Source organism: Phymastichus coffea, unplaced genomic scaffold (assembly GCF_024137745.1).
Source record: "Phymastichus coffea isolate CEN01 unplaced genomic scaffold, Cenicafe_Pcof_1.1 PCOF00136, whole genome shotgun sequence".
Taxonomy (NCBI): Eukaryota; Metazoa; Arthropoda; class Insecta; order Hymenoptera; family Eulophidae; genus Phymastichus; species Phymastichus coffea.
In genome coordinates, this window is record NW_026706947.1 from 125550 (window position 1) to 142208 (window position 16659).

Sequence of the window (16659 nt, forward strand, 5' to 3'; positions counted from 1 at the left end):
TTTAAATGAAAACAAACTCATGGAAGGCAATCAGGCGTGCCGTGGTCGTCTATATACGTTTTCCATAGAGTGTCAATATTGGTACACGATTTTGATCCTCAAACATTATACGCGCCTAAAGTCGACTCGCAAACACAATGCCTGTATGTTCATTCGTATATTACGAGGCGGTGCTTGGGTATTAGCCGAGGATTATATCGCGCGCGCGCTTGCGAGCCCCTTGCCCGCGCGCCGCGAGGATTTATCGCGGATCCGAAGGGGCTGAAAGTGTTGAAACTCGAGTGGACGGCTGCGATATTATACATCAACTCGTGCACACTGACGATTAACGCGTAATTTATGCGCGTCTTGCGTGTTTTGACACTTCCAACATTTCAATTCCTTGAATGAACATTTTCAAGCTCGTGCCGCGGTCTCCGTAGCGCCGTTTATTATTTTTCTCCAAGATACAAAAACTGATTTTCATTGACACAGTCGACACGTTGCCGGCACTGGATAATTAACTTGAACAAACGAAAACCCCGAGTGGACCGCGAGGTACGTAAGAAAGCGTTCGCCAACTGAAATTAGTCAGAACGACGATCACGAGTGGAACCCCACCACCACCCCCTCGCCCATTCGCGCGCATAACAAAAGCTCTATGGAAACTCGCAGGAGAGCTATCTGAGGTTTGCGCTATTGGCCTTTATTAAGTCCAATTCTAGCTGGAGGGGGGCAAGTATGGCGAGCCTTTAATTTGTCGCCCACCCGCGCCTCTAACACCGTACGTATAGAGACCTGATAATGGGGTAGCCGACACGACGCCGAAAGAAAAGGGTGCCAACCAACGGACTAAAAGGGAAGACTCCAGAGCTCTTAACCCTTTTTGCTCTAATAAATTGGGCTTCGGATAATTTTTTTTCTTCTCGGTTGTCCTTCTAATTTTCTCGCCTCTAATTAAGATACACTATTCATTCTCGAGACAGTTGCTTGAAATTGTTTTTAAACATCGATGCAAATTTGTGTCGCGAAATAGAGGCTCACGAGAAATAACGATCAAGTAGATCAAGGTTGGTGTTATAAATGTAGTCTGACAAACGAACACGCGAGCTCGTCAACGCTAATGAGCAATAAACATAGGAGGTGTCACTGCCCCGATACGTACTAGAAGGAAAACAAAGAATCATTGTTCTCTCCCGGACCTTGAATAATTATCTGCGTACGGTTATATAAATATGGGACTTGCACGTGAATGGAAAATTATGCGTATCAGAATTGTAACGAGCAATCAGCATCGACTTGAATTAATTATCGAAACGCGATGTGGCGAGAAAGAAAGAGAGAGAGAGAGCTTGATGCCTTTTGTGCGTTCGTGGCGTGCGTCTTATGGGTAAGTCGATGTATATGTATCGGCCTCGAGCCATATCCCGTGCAAAGTTTATTGCTCGCCAATTGCTCATAAAGATGGTTTTAGTTTGAAACGATTACGCTTGGTGATGGATGACCGAAGTCAAATCGTTCCGAGATTTTTATCGAGAAAACTTGTCCCAAGGAAATTTTTTATTTTTAGTTATTCGTAACTTACGCATCACTTGAATACGGACATACATCGCGGAAAGGTTGAAAAGACTTCGATAAAATAAGTGTGAAATACAGGCTTCTCGTCAAGTTTGAGTAAAAAAAAGTCGTTAGAATGTAATCGATCTTTTTGTTGCATCATGCAGAACCAGGAGGTCTGCGTCAATCAATTTGATGTGAACGCCAAAGACACGTGCATGTGTGCTTGTACAGCGAAAAAGCAACGAGTAATATTCTTGTAATAATGTTCGAGATACATCAAAGAAATAGGAAAGAAAAAAATTTGTTATGAAAAATTTCCTTTATTGTAAATAGCAATGGATTGTATATCGACGTAGATTACTTGATCAATTTTTCGTGGAACGTATTGTTGAAAGATTGAAAATATTTATTTTCGCAATGATCATAAATGACTGTTGAGCCAACCTACCGCGAATTAATGATCGCTCGAAGAGAATGCACAGTTACTCGATCCAAATGAAATACATCAAATGCCTTTCTAGAAAATTAACTGGCATTGTATCCTCACAGTAAGTACACACGATGAAGCTTTTCCGAAGAAAAGTGAAAAAGCAAGCTACGGACGCCGGTATAAAGTATACTCGAGGATTTCTCTCTTTATCTGGGTAAAAGATAGAAGAAACGAGGCTGCGAGTATCACGCGGAAAAACATCAAGAGCGAGAGCGTGCCACGATCTTCCGTTCCACCTGCAGGCGTAAAAGTGAGGGCTCGCGCGCAGCGAAAAATCTCTCTCCGCCTGCCTCGTCGTCCCCGTCTTGCTCTCTTCTGCCGCGAGTAATTCCGGTGGAATAAATGAGCGAGGCGAGGTAGCTCGTTTTTCCCAGCGACGCACGCGTTATTATAGTCGCTTTCCTCGCGGGCCTTCCTTGCCTCCACCTGGACTTCATGCCGCAAGAGCAACGGCAAGGATTTTTGGGGGAATCCAACCAAAGGCACGCCGTGCCAACTCTTTCAACGCGAAGTTTTGCCAAATTGCCTGGCGTCGATTGGCGCGTTCGCTTGCATAATTCCGCTTATAATTGGCTTGTAAGCACATTCTGAAAGTCCATTGATACGTTCGCCGTTACTGAATACCGCTTTTTTTTTTATGAAATACCCGCTAAAACGTATAGTCATCGGATAGTTAGATTTTGAGTAACGGAACTGCTCAATTAAAATGATCTAACCACGGCAACGATCAAGAGTATAGATAGGCATCGGCGCAACAAAAGCCAGAGGGAAAAAAAAGAACGAGAAGAAAACGGAAAGAGAGAAGGAAGGGCAATTGAAAGATGTCCCACTTGGCTTGGAGTGGCTTAAAGCGCGGGAGTAGACCGCCTGTGCGGCTGAAGCGTAGTCCTGCGGCTGCTGCTGCGGATTCGAGAGGTTGTTTGTCGCGTGACAAAACTCTGCGGACGTGCTCTTGGCACACTACCGTCGGGATTTCTCGCGCCCGCAGCGTTGGCATTTTATGAGTCGCTCGTTAAAGCGTGCTACAAAAGCTGTCTCGCCAATTAGCCAATTTACTCCTTCGCGCGTGGATTCTTACTTTGCTTTTCGTTTTTTGCTTCGAAAATGTATATCTGTAAATTTTTTCGATAGAACGCGTGTACGTACAAAGGCCGCCCCTTCAGCAGTTTGTAGTACATTCAATCGCGCGCTATAGCAATCCTATAAAACGCCATCGGTGATTTACTGGCCCCGCAGAGCAAACAAGGATCATCCTCAACGATTTTGCCCTGCGAGAGTCCAAGGAAATAGAGAGTGAGAGAAAGAGAGAGAGAGAGAGAGAGGAAAAAAAACGAATCAATCATAAGTGGTAATAACGCGACAACGCGCTACTCTGTCCTGGACGATAAATTGGACCCCTCGAATGAACTGCTCCTCTCTCTCCATACGCGGAAGAAAAAAAGAAAAAGCTTCTCTCTTTTTCTGTCATTCGCCGTGTCATTCGTGTATTCTTCGGCTAATACTGCAACGGCAGCTTAATTTATGAGATTGGCTCGAGCTCGACGATTTCCGAAGGGTGTGTTTCCGAAAAGCCCTGTTTTGTCGGCGAAATCGGTCAAAAAAGGGACTCGACCATTTTTTTTCTTCTTCTTTCGAGTGTCTTCTTCTTCTCTCACACATTTCTCTTTTCATACGGCTTTCCTTTTTCATCTTCGCGTTTTTCCGTATACGTATCTACCTCGAGGGATACATACATAAACGGAGACGTTTTTGTTATTTTTTAAGAGCTATAAACGTCGGTTATATGTTCGATTTTCAATGCATCACGAGTGTGTATCCTCTCACAGTGAAATTTTCGATAGAATTGTACTTTATCGAGCTACTTTTGATGGTTCATTTAGAGAGACTTTCCCGGGCGGCTAACTTTACGATTGCGCACCCTATTTATCGACTGCATATTATCATTTTCCATGCCGTGGCTACGTAAAAGAATACTACGCTGAGAAATAAAATAAAATACGAGAGGAAGAATGTATATAGTTTCTGAATAAATCAGCAAACATCGAAGAAGAAAAAAAGATGAATAAGAAGATGATGATGAAAAAGAGACAGAGAACGAGCGACAGTATATTGAGATGCCTCTCATCGGACGGCAGCGTTGACGAGGGTCAGCCCCGTGCATTCGTGTAAGACTGACCGCCAGGTAAGTTCGTATACACACGGGACATAGACACGTCTGCTGGCTCCCTTTTTTCAAGTATACTGGCATGTAGCATGGCTTCGAAGCCGAAATGCCGATGAAAGAAGGGAGCGAAGTGCCGCTCTCTCTCTCTCTCTCTCACACACACACAACGGCGCTCCAACAATAATCGTAATGTCCTCATTGTTGCGGACATGTTTTGAAAATGAGATCCCTCGCGCTCGCACAATAGGGCATCAGCAGACAAGAGAGAGAGAGAGAGGGAGAGAGATGGCGAGCTCGCGCAGTATTTGTTGCTGTTTTCAGCCAATCTACCGGCATTCACGGGAGAAGAGAGGGAGAAAACTGCTGGCTTCTAAGCCGTCGACAGTTATTAGTATTATTAATAGCTGCTCTCTCGCGGCATTGACAGCTAGCTCTCCTCTCTAAAAAGTGGATAAATGCACGAGTGCACGATTATTATGCGCCGCGGCAAGTTTTCCCCGTTATTGTAGCATCCTTTTGTAACTTTTTCGTGTCTCGATCTTTTTTCAGGCTGTTTCACAGCATAGACGCTTGCTTGCTTCGAACGGGGCCTATTTAACCGAGTGGACCAGACAGATGTCTTTTGATGGATTCGCCAAACATTATTTTCGGAAAGCTTGATGCATTGTTTTTATGCGAAAACATTAGGATTCGCGATGTAACGCTGTTTTAACTCTTTTTCATTTTCATTTTGGAAATAGGGTGAGTACGTTTTCTTTTCTTTTTCTAAACGAACGAAATTCTCTTTTATCGAACGAAATATAAGATACAGGTATACAAACAAAACAGATATTGACTAAAAATACCTGGAAGAAGCACCAAAAGGAAAGGAAGAAGAATACTCCCGTCTAATTTACGTCAACGACAGATTATCGCATGGGCAAACGTTTGTGCGCTGACTGCCTGGCGACGACTATAGAGGCCAAAGTAGCCGTGACCAGAAAGATGATCCTATCGACCTACAAGTATTTGGAGCCAAGTAAATCCTTGGGAATCTCATCCGGATCGAATTATCTAATTATACCTGAGGCCAAACGAGGCCAAGTAGCCGTAAGCATATCTCTATCGACAGGAGATTGAGATAAAGATTTTTTTATGTTTTCTCGTTGTCGCTCACTGTGAAATTACTTTTGATTACGTTTATCTTCTTTGTAACGTCCGATCGACGCCTTAAATCGTCGGAACATAAGATCTCGAACGATTCCCCATAGATGATCGGCTCTTTGAGTTGTAAATACAAAAAAATACTTCCGGTTTTACGCGATACACTCGAGCGGAGCGAAATTTAGAATGAGCCCATAATCGATGCGAGGAGCAGTATCCCGTTGAAAATTATAAATTCAGCGCGATAAGCGATCGGCAAGGAAATCGTCAGTCAAAAATCTGCCAAGCCCGTCGGTCGGCCGAGACCGCATTTTTCGCAGCCCGGGACGTGTTTTCAGCCGGCGGAGCGCCGGTAGCGCGTCTCGTTCCCTTAATAATCCTCGGCGCTACGTAGAAATTAAGAGAAAAATGAAAGACAAAGAGAAGAAAGTATGTATACGGGCGGACACAAAGATAGAGAGCCTCGCACAGCTCGTAAACGCGTTATTCCGCGCCAACGGACACGTCAGAGTCATTCGGCCGTCCTTGGCGCCGCTCTCGGGATGACGCGTTACTCTCCGCGCGGCGCTTTTTGCAAGTGACTTTCTTTTTTGCGCCAATTTTTGTCCCGTTTCTGCTTATTTATTTTATTTTTCTTTTCCTCCCGGCACCGAAAAGGGACCCGTTTGGCGACTTACACGTGTACGCGGATGCAGAGAAGAGGCCCGCATGTAGGGGAATAGTGTAAATATGCGAGTCTGTATATCGTCTTGATGGGATTAGTCTTGCTCGATTAGTCTCGTGAAATGCAGCGGGAAACAAAAAGCCCGATAGCAGGTCTTTTGTTGGCTCGTCGGAAAATGCCCAGTCGAACGTGAAATAACGTTATTTTCGCGTATTTCACGCAATACAGATTTTCCGGGAATTAATGCGATTCGCTGAGCACTAGAGAATTGTCTAAGCAAAATAGATTATATGCGCGCGTGGCTGTAGCGATGAAACGTCGGCGAGAGAGAGAGAGAGAGAGAGAGAAAAGCCTACGGGCACGTCTTGTAGCTGAATTTCCGACCACTTGGAATTTCGGGATGAACTTGATCACGGAGAGAGACGAGAGAGAGAGAGAGAGAGAGAGAGGAAACGGAGGTATTAACGGAAGATTACCCCCCTCTAGCTATACACGTATAGAGACTTGTTAGTGTAACATCATTCGCTGAATTTCAACTTGGTCGTTTGCGAACATTAGCGTTAGAAATAGAATAAGCATTTTTTAACCATGATGGTCAGATGTACAACGCGCTTGTGTCTGGCCGTTGCGGCCGTTGAAAGACACGATCGATAAGTTTATACGCGCGAATCAAGTCGACATGTGTGTCGACGCCTAATCCGCATTATCGAGGGAGAGAAATGCAGACTCGATCGCCGCGTAGCGACAACGGCAAAGAATAAAAAAGTTTTTACGTCGCAGAATGAGTTCCAAAAAAATCCCATTCATATAAAATTTTGAAAACTTGACGAAGCTAACGCTGTTGGCTGCGAGTGCTCTGTGAGAGCAATGCGAGAGATTGAAAAGGAGAGAGAGAGAGAGGAAAAGTAGCGCGGAATATCATTGTGGAGAGAAAGAAAGCGGCGAGACGCCGCACTTGCAGAAAAAAGGGAGAAAGCCATTGCGCGTGCAACAAAAGTCCTCGGCGCGCGCTAATGGGGCCACAATAGCTCTGCACCCGCTGGCATTCCCATGCACCAAGGGCGGCCCGCACAACAATAATTATAGAGTTTTTGGCATGGGAATGCGTAGCACGAGTCGCCGTACGACTGTAAGCGCAACTTTGTTTTTATCCGCGGACTGCCCCGCTGCGAGTGCGTAGAGCTAATTTCGTGAGAGAGAAGTGGATTGTTGAAGCGGTTGATGGATTCGACAGGAGATGGAGGGTTTAGATTGCTTTTAATGAGTGTTTACGCAGCCAAGAAAGACTGACTGGCTCTGTTGGATTTCTTTTGTTGAGTTTTGGCATTGCTTACTATAATTTTGATCGATACATGTGATTTTTAGCGGAGTGTCAAGTATATAATTATATACGTATGACTTACTTACTTTTGATAGTGACTTACTTTTGATAGTGCAAAGATGCGACTAATGAGATGATCTCATGCGATTTTATTAACTTTACATCATAAATAAATGTCGATGTAGCAAGAAAAAATTACAATGATGCATTCAGTCTAAAGTTCGATTGCGTTGGGTACGTATGTAGATACAGCAGTAGTGAACGGATCGACTCTCGTTGGTTGACTTCGGAAGACCTTGCACCGCGGCCAGTGACCCGCTAATTCAATTAGCCTCAGACTAACGTCACATCTACTTGCTTCTCTCTCTCTCTCTCGTTCTCTCTCATCCCCCTTCCTCGCTCTTTAAGCCCTCGGAAATCCCCGATTCAAACATTTTCGCTGCCGTACTTTTTTCCTCGATCCCCAATGCTGCCACTACTGCATCGCTGATTTCCGCGATTCTCTATCGCGCATTGGACGCCAACTCAGCGAATATTCTCAGTTCACGAGCTGTTTTTACGTGTTACACACTAAATGTACTATATTTTATGTAATGCATTTTATGACCACTTATTGGAAATTAATTTTTAATGAAAATGAAATGTCTAATTTTATCTTCACAAAAGATATCATATTCATTTGATTCGATTGTCACGCGTTCCGAGCGGAGAAAAAAATCGCGCAAATATTTCACCGGTATTATGATGAACATGTGCCACATACAAAAATTCGGGGAACGAAGAAAAGAAAGAAAGAAAAAAAAGGAATGAGCAAATGTAGGAAAGAAGTAGAAATAGAAAGAGAGTTAGGGGGTCTGCAAGCAAAATGAAGGAAAAAAGGCGTTCACGCGCTAAACAAATATTTTGACAAATCGCGACAGTAGTCTCGTCCACTTTTCGCTATGTAACTGCCGAAAGAGAGAGAGAGACCTAATTTTCCCCCTAAACGTTTCCTGAGATTACATCGACGGCTCATTGTAACCGCCCCCCGGTGTACATAGAGTGCGGATTGTGGCCGTCACGTAGCTTTACCTCTCCGCCGCGCGACGACGCGACGACCCTCTTGTACCAAGCCTTGTTTTTATGTGCGCGCGGGCTGGATTCTACTGTGAGTGCCTATTATTACGCGGGCAGGATGACACAAAAAAATAACACGTGTATATACGGACATCGTGCGATCCGAGCATGTCGTAATAGTATCGAATTTGACAGTTGGCAAAACAGCGAGTGTTAAGCGCAACGAGAGCCGGTCGAAGCCGTCGGGAATCGAGCGCGACGAGGAAAGCGAAAGGCGCGTCGTCTTTTTCGCTAGCGCAAGCGCAGCTGTAAGTTCCGCGCGCGGGGCCTCTCTAATGCATGCGCGTCACACTTGGCGCCTCAACTCAATCCCCCTCGAGCGCGCGCGCGCGAGAATCAGCTCGTCTCCTTCCGACGGAGCGCCGCGCGTCTTCTCGCGCGAGGCGAGGAGGGCTCAAAGGGAGGAACGGCGCGCCTGTTTACCGATCCCTCGACGACGACGACGACGACGACGACGACGACACGTGCACTCTTAATGAGAGTTTAACGACGCGACTTGTACCGCGGACGTCGATCATTTTTTTTTTCCGGCGGCGACTTTCTTAAGTGAATTATTACGCCCATTCCGCGATCGCTTCTCTCGTTCTTTTTTCCGCTGGCGGAGTTACCTCGCGTATAAATCAGTTGTCGAATTAAAGGCGCTGCGAGCTCCCGCGGCTAAATTGGCGTAAACGTGAAAGCGTCGTGGCAACGCTCCAACCTGTATGTCTCAGCTTTTTTCGATCTCTCTTTTTCTCTCTCTCTCTCTCTTTTTCTCTCCTTCATCGGTAGCGCGCTCGTGCGAGCAACGACAAATCTTTGTCGCGCTTGCGCCACGTCGAGGACGAAAAGAAAAAAAAAATGCTCGCTCGCGCTCCGGGGTTGGCCTGCGAATTGTTGTTTCTACCCTGCTGCTCTGGTTTTAGCGCGTGAGCGCCGATGAAAAACACTCGCTGACTTTTGCAACGCAGCGGAATTTCGAGACGATGAAAAGCCAAATTCGAGCTGCGTTTTTCTCGTATAGACGGCCTCTCGCGTACGTGGGTGCACGCAAACATCCGAAGAAAGAGAGAGAGAGAGCGCCAGAGAAAATAAAGAAGAGAGTGGCACAGAGCCATGCTCGGTGTACGACTACGCGATCTGAAATTCCTAGGCGCTTTGAAATTCAAACCGTCTCGTCGCCTTTTTCCGTCTTTTCTCTCGCTACTGCTTGCTACTACTAGCGAATTCAGCCAACAGCCAGCAAGCCAAAGCCTTATCTCGGTGGCGGTAGTAGTTGAGCGTATATTTACGCGAGAGAACTGCCAAGGGAGGGAGAGAGAGAGAGAAATACTTTTTGCCGGTAGGGTCGATGGGAAACCGATTGGATTATATGTATATGAAGGGCGAAATGGCTCGAGGAAAGAGAAAAAAAAGTGTATATAAGAGAAATCTCGCACCCAACTCATTGCTGCCGCGCCAAATCCTCGGTGCGGCTAACGATATTACATTACACACATGCTTCATATTTTCTCTTATCGTTTGATCGTTTCGTTCTCTTTGATCTCTCGTTTGTCTTATATCTTGATTCAATGGTTATTTTATCGCAGTCACTTGATTGAAATGCTATGCGTATAATATTTAATTATTTTTCAGATCGAGAAGTTAAGGTCATAAAAAATATTGGCTGAAAAATTGATCACGAGCCGTCCTCTCGGTATCAACGTTGTTCGTTAAGAGAAGACATTATTGAGCAGCAGAGCTAACCTCAGGCGTCAAAGACAGATCGGTTGATGTAGAATTGACAAGGAAAAACAGCGACGACCGCAGCCTATAGATGAAAAATCTGAATAAGGCCAGTGGGGGGAGAGAGGCACAGCACAGGCGGCAGGCGAAGAAGAGAAGAAGAAAAAACAGAGTCTCGTCGGAGAGAGACAGAGAGAGAGAGAGAGAGAGAGAGAGAGAGGAAAAGTAGAGTGAGGCCTGGAATGGGAGGTAAAACGTAAGAGCTTACAGCTATCTATCGAGGTTGCTTGGGCTGTGCACGTACGTGTACGGCAAGATATCCGCTTTTGCCTGCTGGAGTTTACCTCTTCCGTCGCCCGCACGCCAAAATGTGCCAGGCTGAGAGAGAGAGAGAGAGAGAGAGAGAGAGAGAGAGAGAGAGAGAGAGAGAGAGAGAGAGAGAGAGAGAGAGAAAGCTCCAAGCCGACGTCGTCTGTTTGAAGAGGAAATTTCACAGTCGAACGCACCCGATGCAAGACGTACAGCTTCGCTCTCGCTCGCTTTTTGTGCCGACGACCAATTTCGATTACTTTATGCCGACAGAGACACAGACGTTCAGACAGAGAGAAAGAGAGAGAGAGACTCCTGATGAGATGTATAACGAAAGCGCCTTATTGATACATACAAGCTTCTCTCGTCCCGACTGTCGCCGCTGCTTTTCCAAAGGCTCTTACATGTGTTTATGTCGATAACGAATACCTTCGTTCTGCGCTCGAATCAGCGTCGTCAACAAACATTTTTCAAATCGAACGTCGAGAGAACGATCGAAATTAGGGGAATTTTAATTAACGTATCAGACAAGTACCGCGAAAAGATACTTCTTTTAGCGAGCGCAAAAGGCAAAGCAAATTCGCAAAAGTAAATGACTTCAAAGCAGCAAGGAGAGATTTTTCGTATATCAGTGTACCTCGTAGGCGGTACGGCGCACCACGTTGTAATTCTGCAGCTGGCTGACAGTTCCGAGGGAGCAGTGGCTTGCCACGCACATGCAGTTCCATAAAAAGGGGAGGGAGGGGGGAGGTGAATCAAAGGGAAGAAAGAGTGAAAAGCGGAAGAAAGACGCGCCTCTCCCGCGTCAAGACGCGAGGCATCAAGAGCTTGACGGCTCGCTCGCGACGACGACGTTTTCTTTTTTATTTAGCCATCGGACTATCACCGCGAACACTATACTGCGGTGGCTTTTTTACGTATGTGACGAGTCGAGTGCCTTTTGAGCCAGCGCAGATGCCGACGACGAAGACGGCTCTTTCATTTATTTTTCACGGCTTCACTTGAGCTTTTTCAGCTGTACTCGAGTTTATGAAAATGTTTCGGTGACAGTAATAAAGAGAGTACTCTTGATATCATGAAAGACGCCGTTTCGACCTGGCTTAGAGAGAGAGAGCAACCGTGTTTATTGCAGATGCGTATTTTAATGCAGTTGGCATGAATTCCGAGCAACGGGACTCTGCTTTAAAAGGTTAATTCCAATTAACGAAGTAAAAGCAAGTAAAGTATGCTGAGCAAAGGAGCAAAGCACGTGTGAAAGTGACCGCGCGGCTAAGGAAAGAGAGACGAATACGGGGAGTACAGAAGCAGTGACGGAAACGCAATTTGTCGTGCGATCGATCATCGGCGCTACTGCGAGAAGCGCGTTGTAAGCGCTTCGTATACAGCCGCTCGCTCTCTCGGTGGCTGTATATAGTTATAGATACAGGAGCCAACTTAACGCTACACAGCCCACTGGCTTGGGCACTCGGTCAAATAACTCCTTGATTTTCGAGCTTTATCGTACTCCTACCGGCTACTAAGCTTGTTTTCTCCAGATTAGCTCTTGATTTGTTGCAGAGGCTTTGTTCTTGGTCGACTTTTTCTCTTCCAGGACGGACGCTCGAAAAATTTTGATCGCTATTGCCAGCACTTACGGCCAATTGAGCATCGCCTTCTTGGACTCATATTGGAATACTGTCGCAGTCGTTGAAAATGAGCGGAGAAGTATTCTGCGCGTTAACGGGAATCCACGCTCGAATCTTTCTCAAGCGCTGACAGAGCGAAATTGACGCGCGACGCGCAATAAATTTCAGACGCCAGAGATTAGACGCACGAGAAATCGATTGAATGTAAATGCCATTAGCGCGCGTAGATATGGGAAGCACGTCGATATGGCGTATGAGTTCGATTAGCAGACGGGCAAGCAGCGCTCGCGAGATTCCTCTCGTTAATAAACTCCGGCGGGCGGCTGGGTCTCTCGCGCGCGCTCTCCCGGCTTTATCCTAATTACGATCTCGCCAAATCAAGGGTCGTCGTGACGTGGACGCGACGACAAGCGACTAGTCCCTCCTCCCCATTCTCGGCGTCTCTCGTGAGCGCTCGGATGATACTCTCCTCGGCAAGAGAAAAAAAAAGGCCGACGTCGCGCGAGAGGAAGAGGAAGGAGTAGGAGAAGTAGAAGAAGAAGAAGAAGAAGCAGCAGCAGCGGCAGCAGCAGCAGCAGCAGAAGGGCGCGTGAGAATGGAAATCAATACGTGAAGTGAGCCGAGCCAGCTAGTTTCGTGGCGCGCCGGCAAACTGCGAGGCTAAGTACCGCGCGCGCGAAAGAGAAGGATCGCGATAGACCCATTCAAGACTAATGGGGTTAAACGCCTTAGCTGCCGCGGCGGCGTGCAATCTGCTCGCTTCCCGTCTCTCGAAACCTGCTTCGGCCCGGATGATTATTCACTGTGCGCGTCGCCGTCGCGTTTCCACGCAAAAAGAAAAATTGGCGTCGGTGTCCTCGCGTTTCTCTTGCTTATGAAAGAAGCGAAAGGGAAACAGATCGCCAAAGCGATTTGAGGAAGCGCAGGTCTATTCTCCGAAATTTTCCACGGGAAAAAAGTTGCACTGCGGAGGAACGATAAGAGCCCGCGACATATACTCCTCGCCAGCGTTCCCCGAGAGTTCCAACGTGTCGTGTAACTTTCGCTTAACTCCTCTTTCGCGGATGCTCCGAAGGCAAGTTTATCGTTATTTATACTTGTTGAATGCACAGCCAGCCGGCCCGATAATGCCACACGACAAACCAAAAAGAACCATCCGCTCGACGTGTCCCACGAACATATAGATAAGCTATTGGCGCGCTATTGGAGACAATAGCGCTTGAATAATATTAAGCGACGTTACGACGAGACTGAGGGTCAATGAAGTCAAAGGATAGAGGTTCATATAACTCACCCTTATGTGCCATGTCGTCAGCGGTAACGGAGGCGAGGAGGCCGGTGGCGCCCGGCCATGGAGCGACCGCAGCGCCGAGCTGCTGCGACGGCAGAATCTTCGGGCCTTTCTGCACTCCGGGTCACTGAAATTACAAAGAAAAGGTACGTTTTGTTACTTCGTATTGTCTTTACAAAATATAATTTCGCTTGAAAATCATCCCGAACGCTAATGTTTCGTACTATTTGTTTTTTAAATGTATTATTTATTTTATATTCGGCACTACTTGTATTATCAATAACAGGCTTGCAATATTTACTCTCGTTTTTTTAGTAAGACAGAAAGAGGTAGTTTTAATCAATACTTGACTTAGTTGGTTGTAGCTACTGGACGCATAATTTACACGGTCGTGTTACTTACATAAAAATTAGATTTGTTGATTTTCTAGCTTCTTTTACATAGAAAAACTACTTTGCTTATTAATTTTATTAATATAATAATTGCGATAAATATGCCGATGCTTCACGATAATCACTTTAATGAAATAAATTTAATCGATCGATTGTCCTATAAGTTCACAATTTCACACTGCAATTGATACACTTGAAGGTTCTCGTTCCTATCTAAAAAAATACTTTCAAGTCCACATAGTCTCGATCACTGTGTTTCAAGCACTGTGTCAAAAAAGAACCTACAAGAGTACTCGACTCAGAAGTTTAGGAATCGATATTCGACTTTTTCTTTTGTCAAGTAATCCCAGTCATTATCGTCATCAAAAGTACACCTGTGTCAACGAAGAAAAGAAAAACGATATCGTACGTATCTGCCGCTGTTTTTCTTGATTATCAAAAAACATTAACGCAACTTCGGACGTAATTTCTTTTTACGCCATACGCTTTTATCTTTCCTTCAAGAACGTTTAATTGCGCATTTCACGTTTATGCATAATTCAATAAAATATTTCGTCGATAAATTTCAGTGATTTACGATTATGCATCCGAAAGTACAGCTGATTGATGAGTATGCAAAGAGTAATATTTTTTTTTCTAAAAACTCAATTTAAATTCTACTTTATTCGTTTGCGGCTGACGAACTGAAATACCCGTTATTTACTCAGGAGGAATTTTAAGTGCAAACAAGAATTTCTGTGGATCAATGCTAGCAAAACCTATAATACTTGCGCACTTGTCGATAAACGTATATTTATATAGCTACGAATGATATTTACTTCTCATGTATACAATAGTCAAGGAATTATCGTTCTCGTTTCTCAAGATTTTTGAACATATGTGGTTTTTTTTCCATAAATATGCGTATACTTCGTACTGAATTCTTCTAATCTCTAAATGCGTTATGTATTGTTTGCCGAATTGTATGAAAGTTTATGTCATCAGAATATCAATATATTGAACTTTTTTGAAGTGCTCTAAAGAAATTTATGTTGTAGATTTAAAATCACTATTCATTACATTGTCGTAAGTATAATAAAACAAAGGGTTTTATGATAACATTTACGTATCTTTGTAATAGATAGTTTTGCATTATGATCATCCTTTTCGAAAACTAAATTAAAGATCCTAAGTTATAAGAAATATAAAAAACGAACATTCTAACATATTCAGAATGACGTCGATATAAAATAATCTGTTGAATATAAGCCACGCCGTCTTTTCTTATCCTTTATCCCTTATAGACTGCGGTAGCGCCATTCATTCCATCTCGGAGAGTCATGGTGTGCTGATATACGATAATTCTGTATACATTCAATAGTTATAACGATCAATGAGAGAAAAGTAAATGCAGTATACTATCATCAGCAATTTCGCTGTCCCTACATTACATTACAACAATGTTGTAATGTATCAAATCAATAAGTTAAAGTGATATTCACATTTACCTAGTCAATAAAGATTAAATTGTATACAGGCTAGAAAATGTTTCTCGTAGTCAGCCGACCTAAAAAAGGAAAAAATTTCACCTAGTATTGCTGTTATATAGTGTAGGAATTAACTACAAAATGTGATTAAAAGCTTAACTTTAATCTTTTTTAAGGAAATTCAACAGTGGTTTATACAAGTGATTGACAAATTGTACATCATCTTTCTTGTTTAAGCTGTTATTCAACAAACCAATGTGTAGTATTTTTGAAATTTTGCGTTTTTTTGTAATTACTTTCGTAATTCAATATCTTAGCATTACTCCACTCAAATCGTACTATGTATCGTAACAACAGTTTCACTTCCAATGTTCGTTTATTTTCGTCTCCGGTGATCTTTTATTTTCGCCGATATAGACTGCGGGGCAAACTTATACAAAGTGCCAGTTTTTTCAAATAACTTAGTTTTGTCTTTTCCTATACGTATTATTTTTTATAGCGGGATTTTTCAACAATGGATTTGTTGTAATATTATGGTCTTGAAGAATGACTGTCCATTTTAGGAAGATACTATTATTATGTGGTATAGCGAAAAATGGTTATATTAAATAATTAGAATTATTTGAATTTTTATTTTTTTTTTTCAAATTTATATAAGTTCATTATTATGGAATAATTTATTAAAAAATTTACTATTGTTCCATTCCTTGAGAATCCTTTGAACACCTGTTCGAAGTTTTCTCAAAAGGTTAGTCTTAACATTAATATAAGTATTTTGGTCTTGTAATAAACTATTCATTTCATCTAACTAATCTCGTTTAAACAGTTGTTTCTACAGTACGATAATTCTACTAAATATTTCTGCACTACGTTCTCGTCTAAATCTTTGCGGTGTTATCATTTTACTTTTGCTTTGTAAAAGTTCCAATGGGCTACGCGTACAGAAACTCTCTTTCTACATTATTTGTCAGATAAAAACAGCTACGTTGACTGTAGACAAATGACATTAAATTCTCGTGATTCACTTGACTTGCATTTCATCCTCGTTCAATGGCGTAATTACCTGCGACCCCGAACAAGAAAACGAGAGAAAAAGAAAGCACGAACCCCGCGAGCAGTCGCGCACACCCCATGCGCTCGGAAAATTGTAGGGTGTTTAAAAAAAAGAAAGATTTAGCTAGCGAAAGAGAAAGATACACGCGTCGTCGCAGGAAGGGCTAAATTCTACACCGGACGGGGATGGAAGCGCACTAAGTGCGATAATTAGTGCCCAAGCTAAAGCGCGAGGGAGAAAAGGTGTTTACTGCACGAGTGGTTAGTGTGTACGGAGATGTGTTTGCGCTCTGGGAGCTTCTCTTGTATACGAGTTGCTTTAACTTACGTTTTATTGATGAAAATGCTATTACTGCTTCAAAGCAAGTGTTTATTATGCATT

General features: G+C 43.8%; 1 protein-coding gene across 6 annotated transcripts in view; it reads right to left on the reverse strand.

Moving 5' to 3' along the window:
* Positions 1-16659, reverse strand: part of LOC131671832 (paired box protein Pax-6-like) — a 114406-nt gene that overhangs the window by 51548 nt on the left and 46199 nt on the right. For all 6 annotated transcript variants that reach the window (XR_009302576.1, XM_058948582.1, XM_058948579.1 and 3 more), the window contains exon 2: positions 13370-13493. Coding sequence is in view for 5 of the 6 variants with exons in the window: in XM_058948582.1 (XP_058804565.1) it covers positions 13370-13382 (13 nt within the window). In the remaining variant the exon portion in view is untranslated. The remainder of the gene's footprint in view (positions 1-13369; positions 13494-16659) is intronic.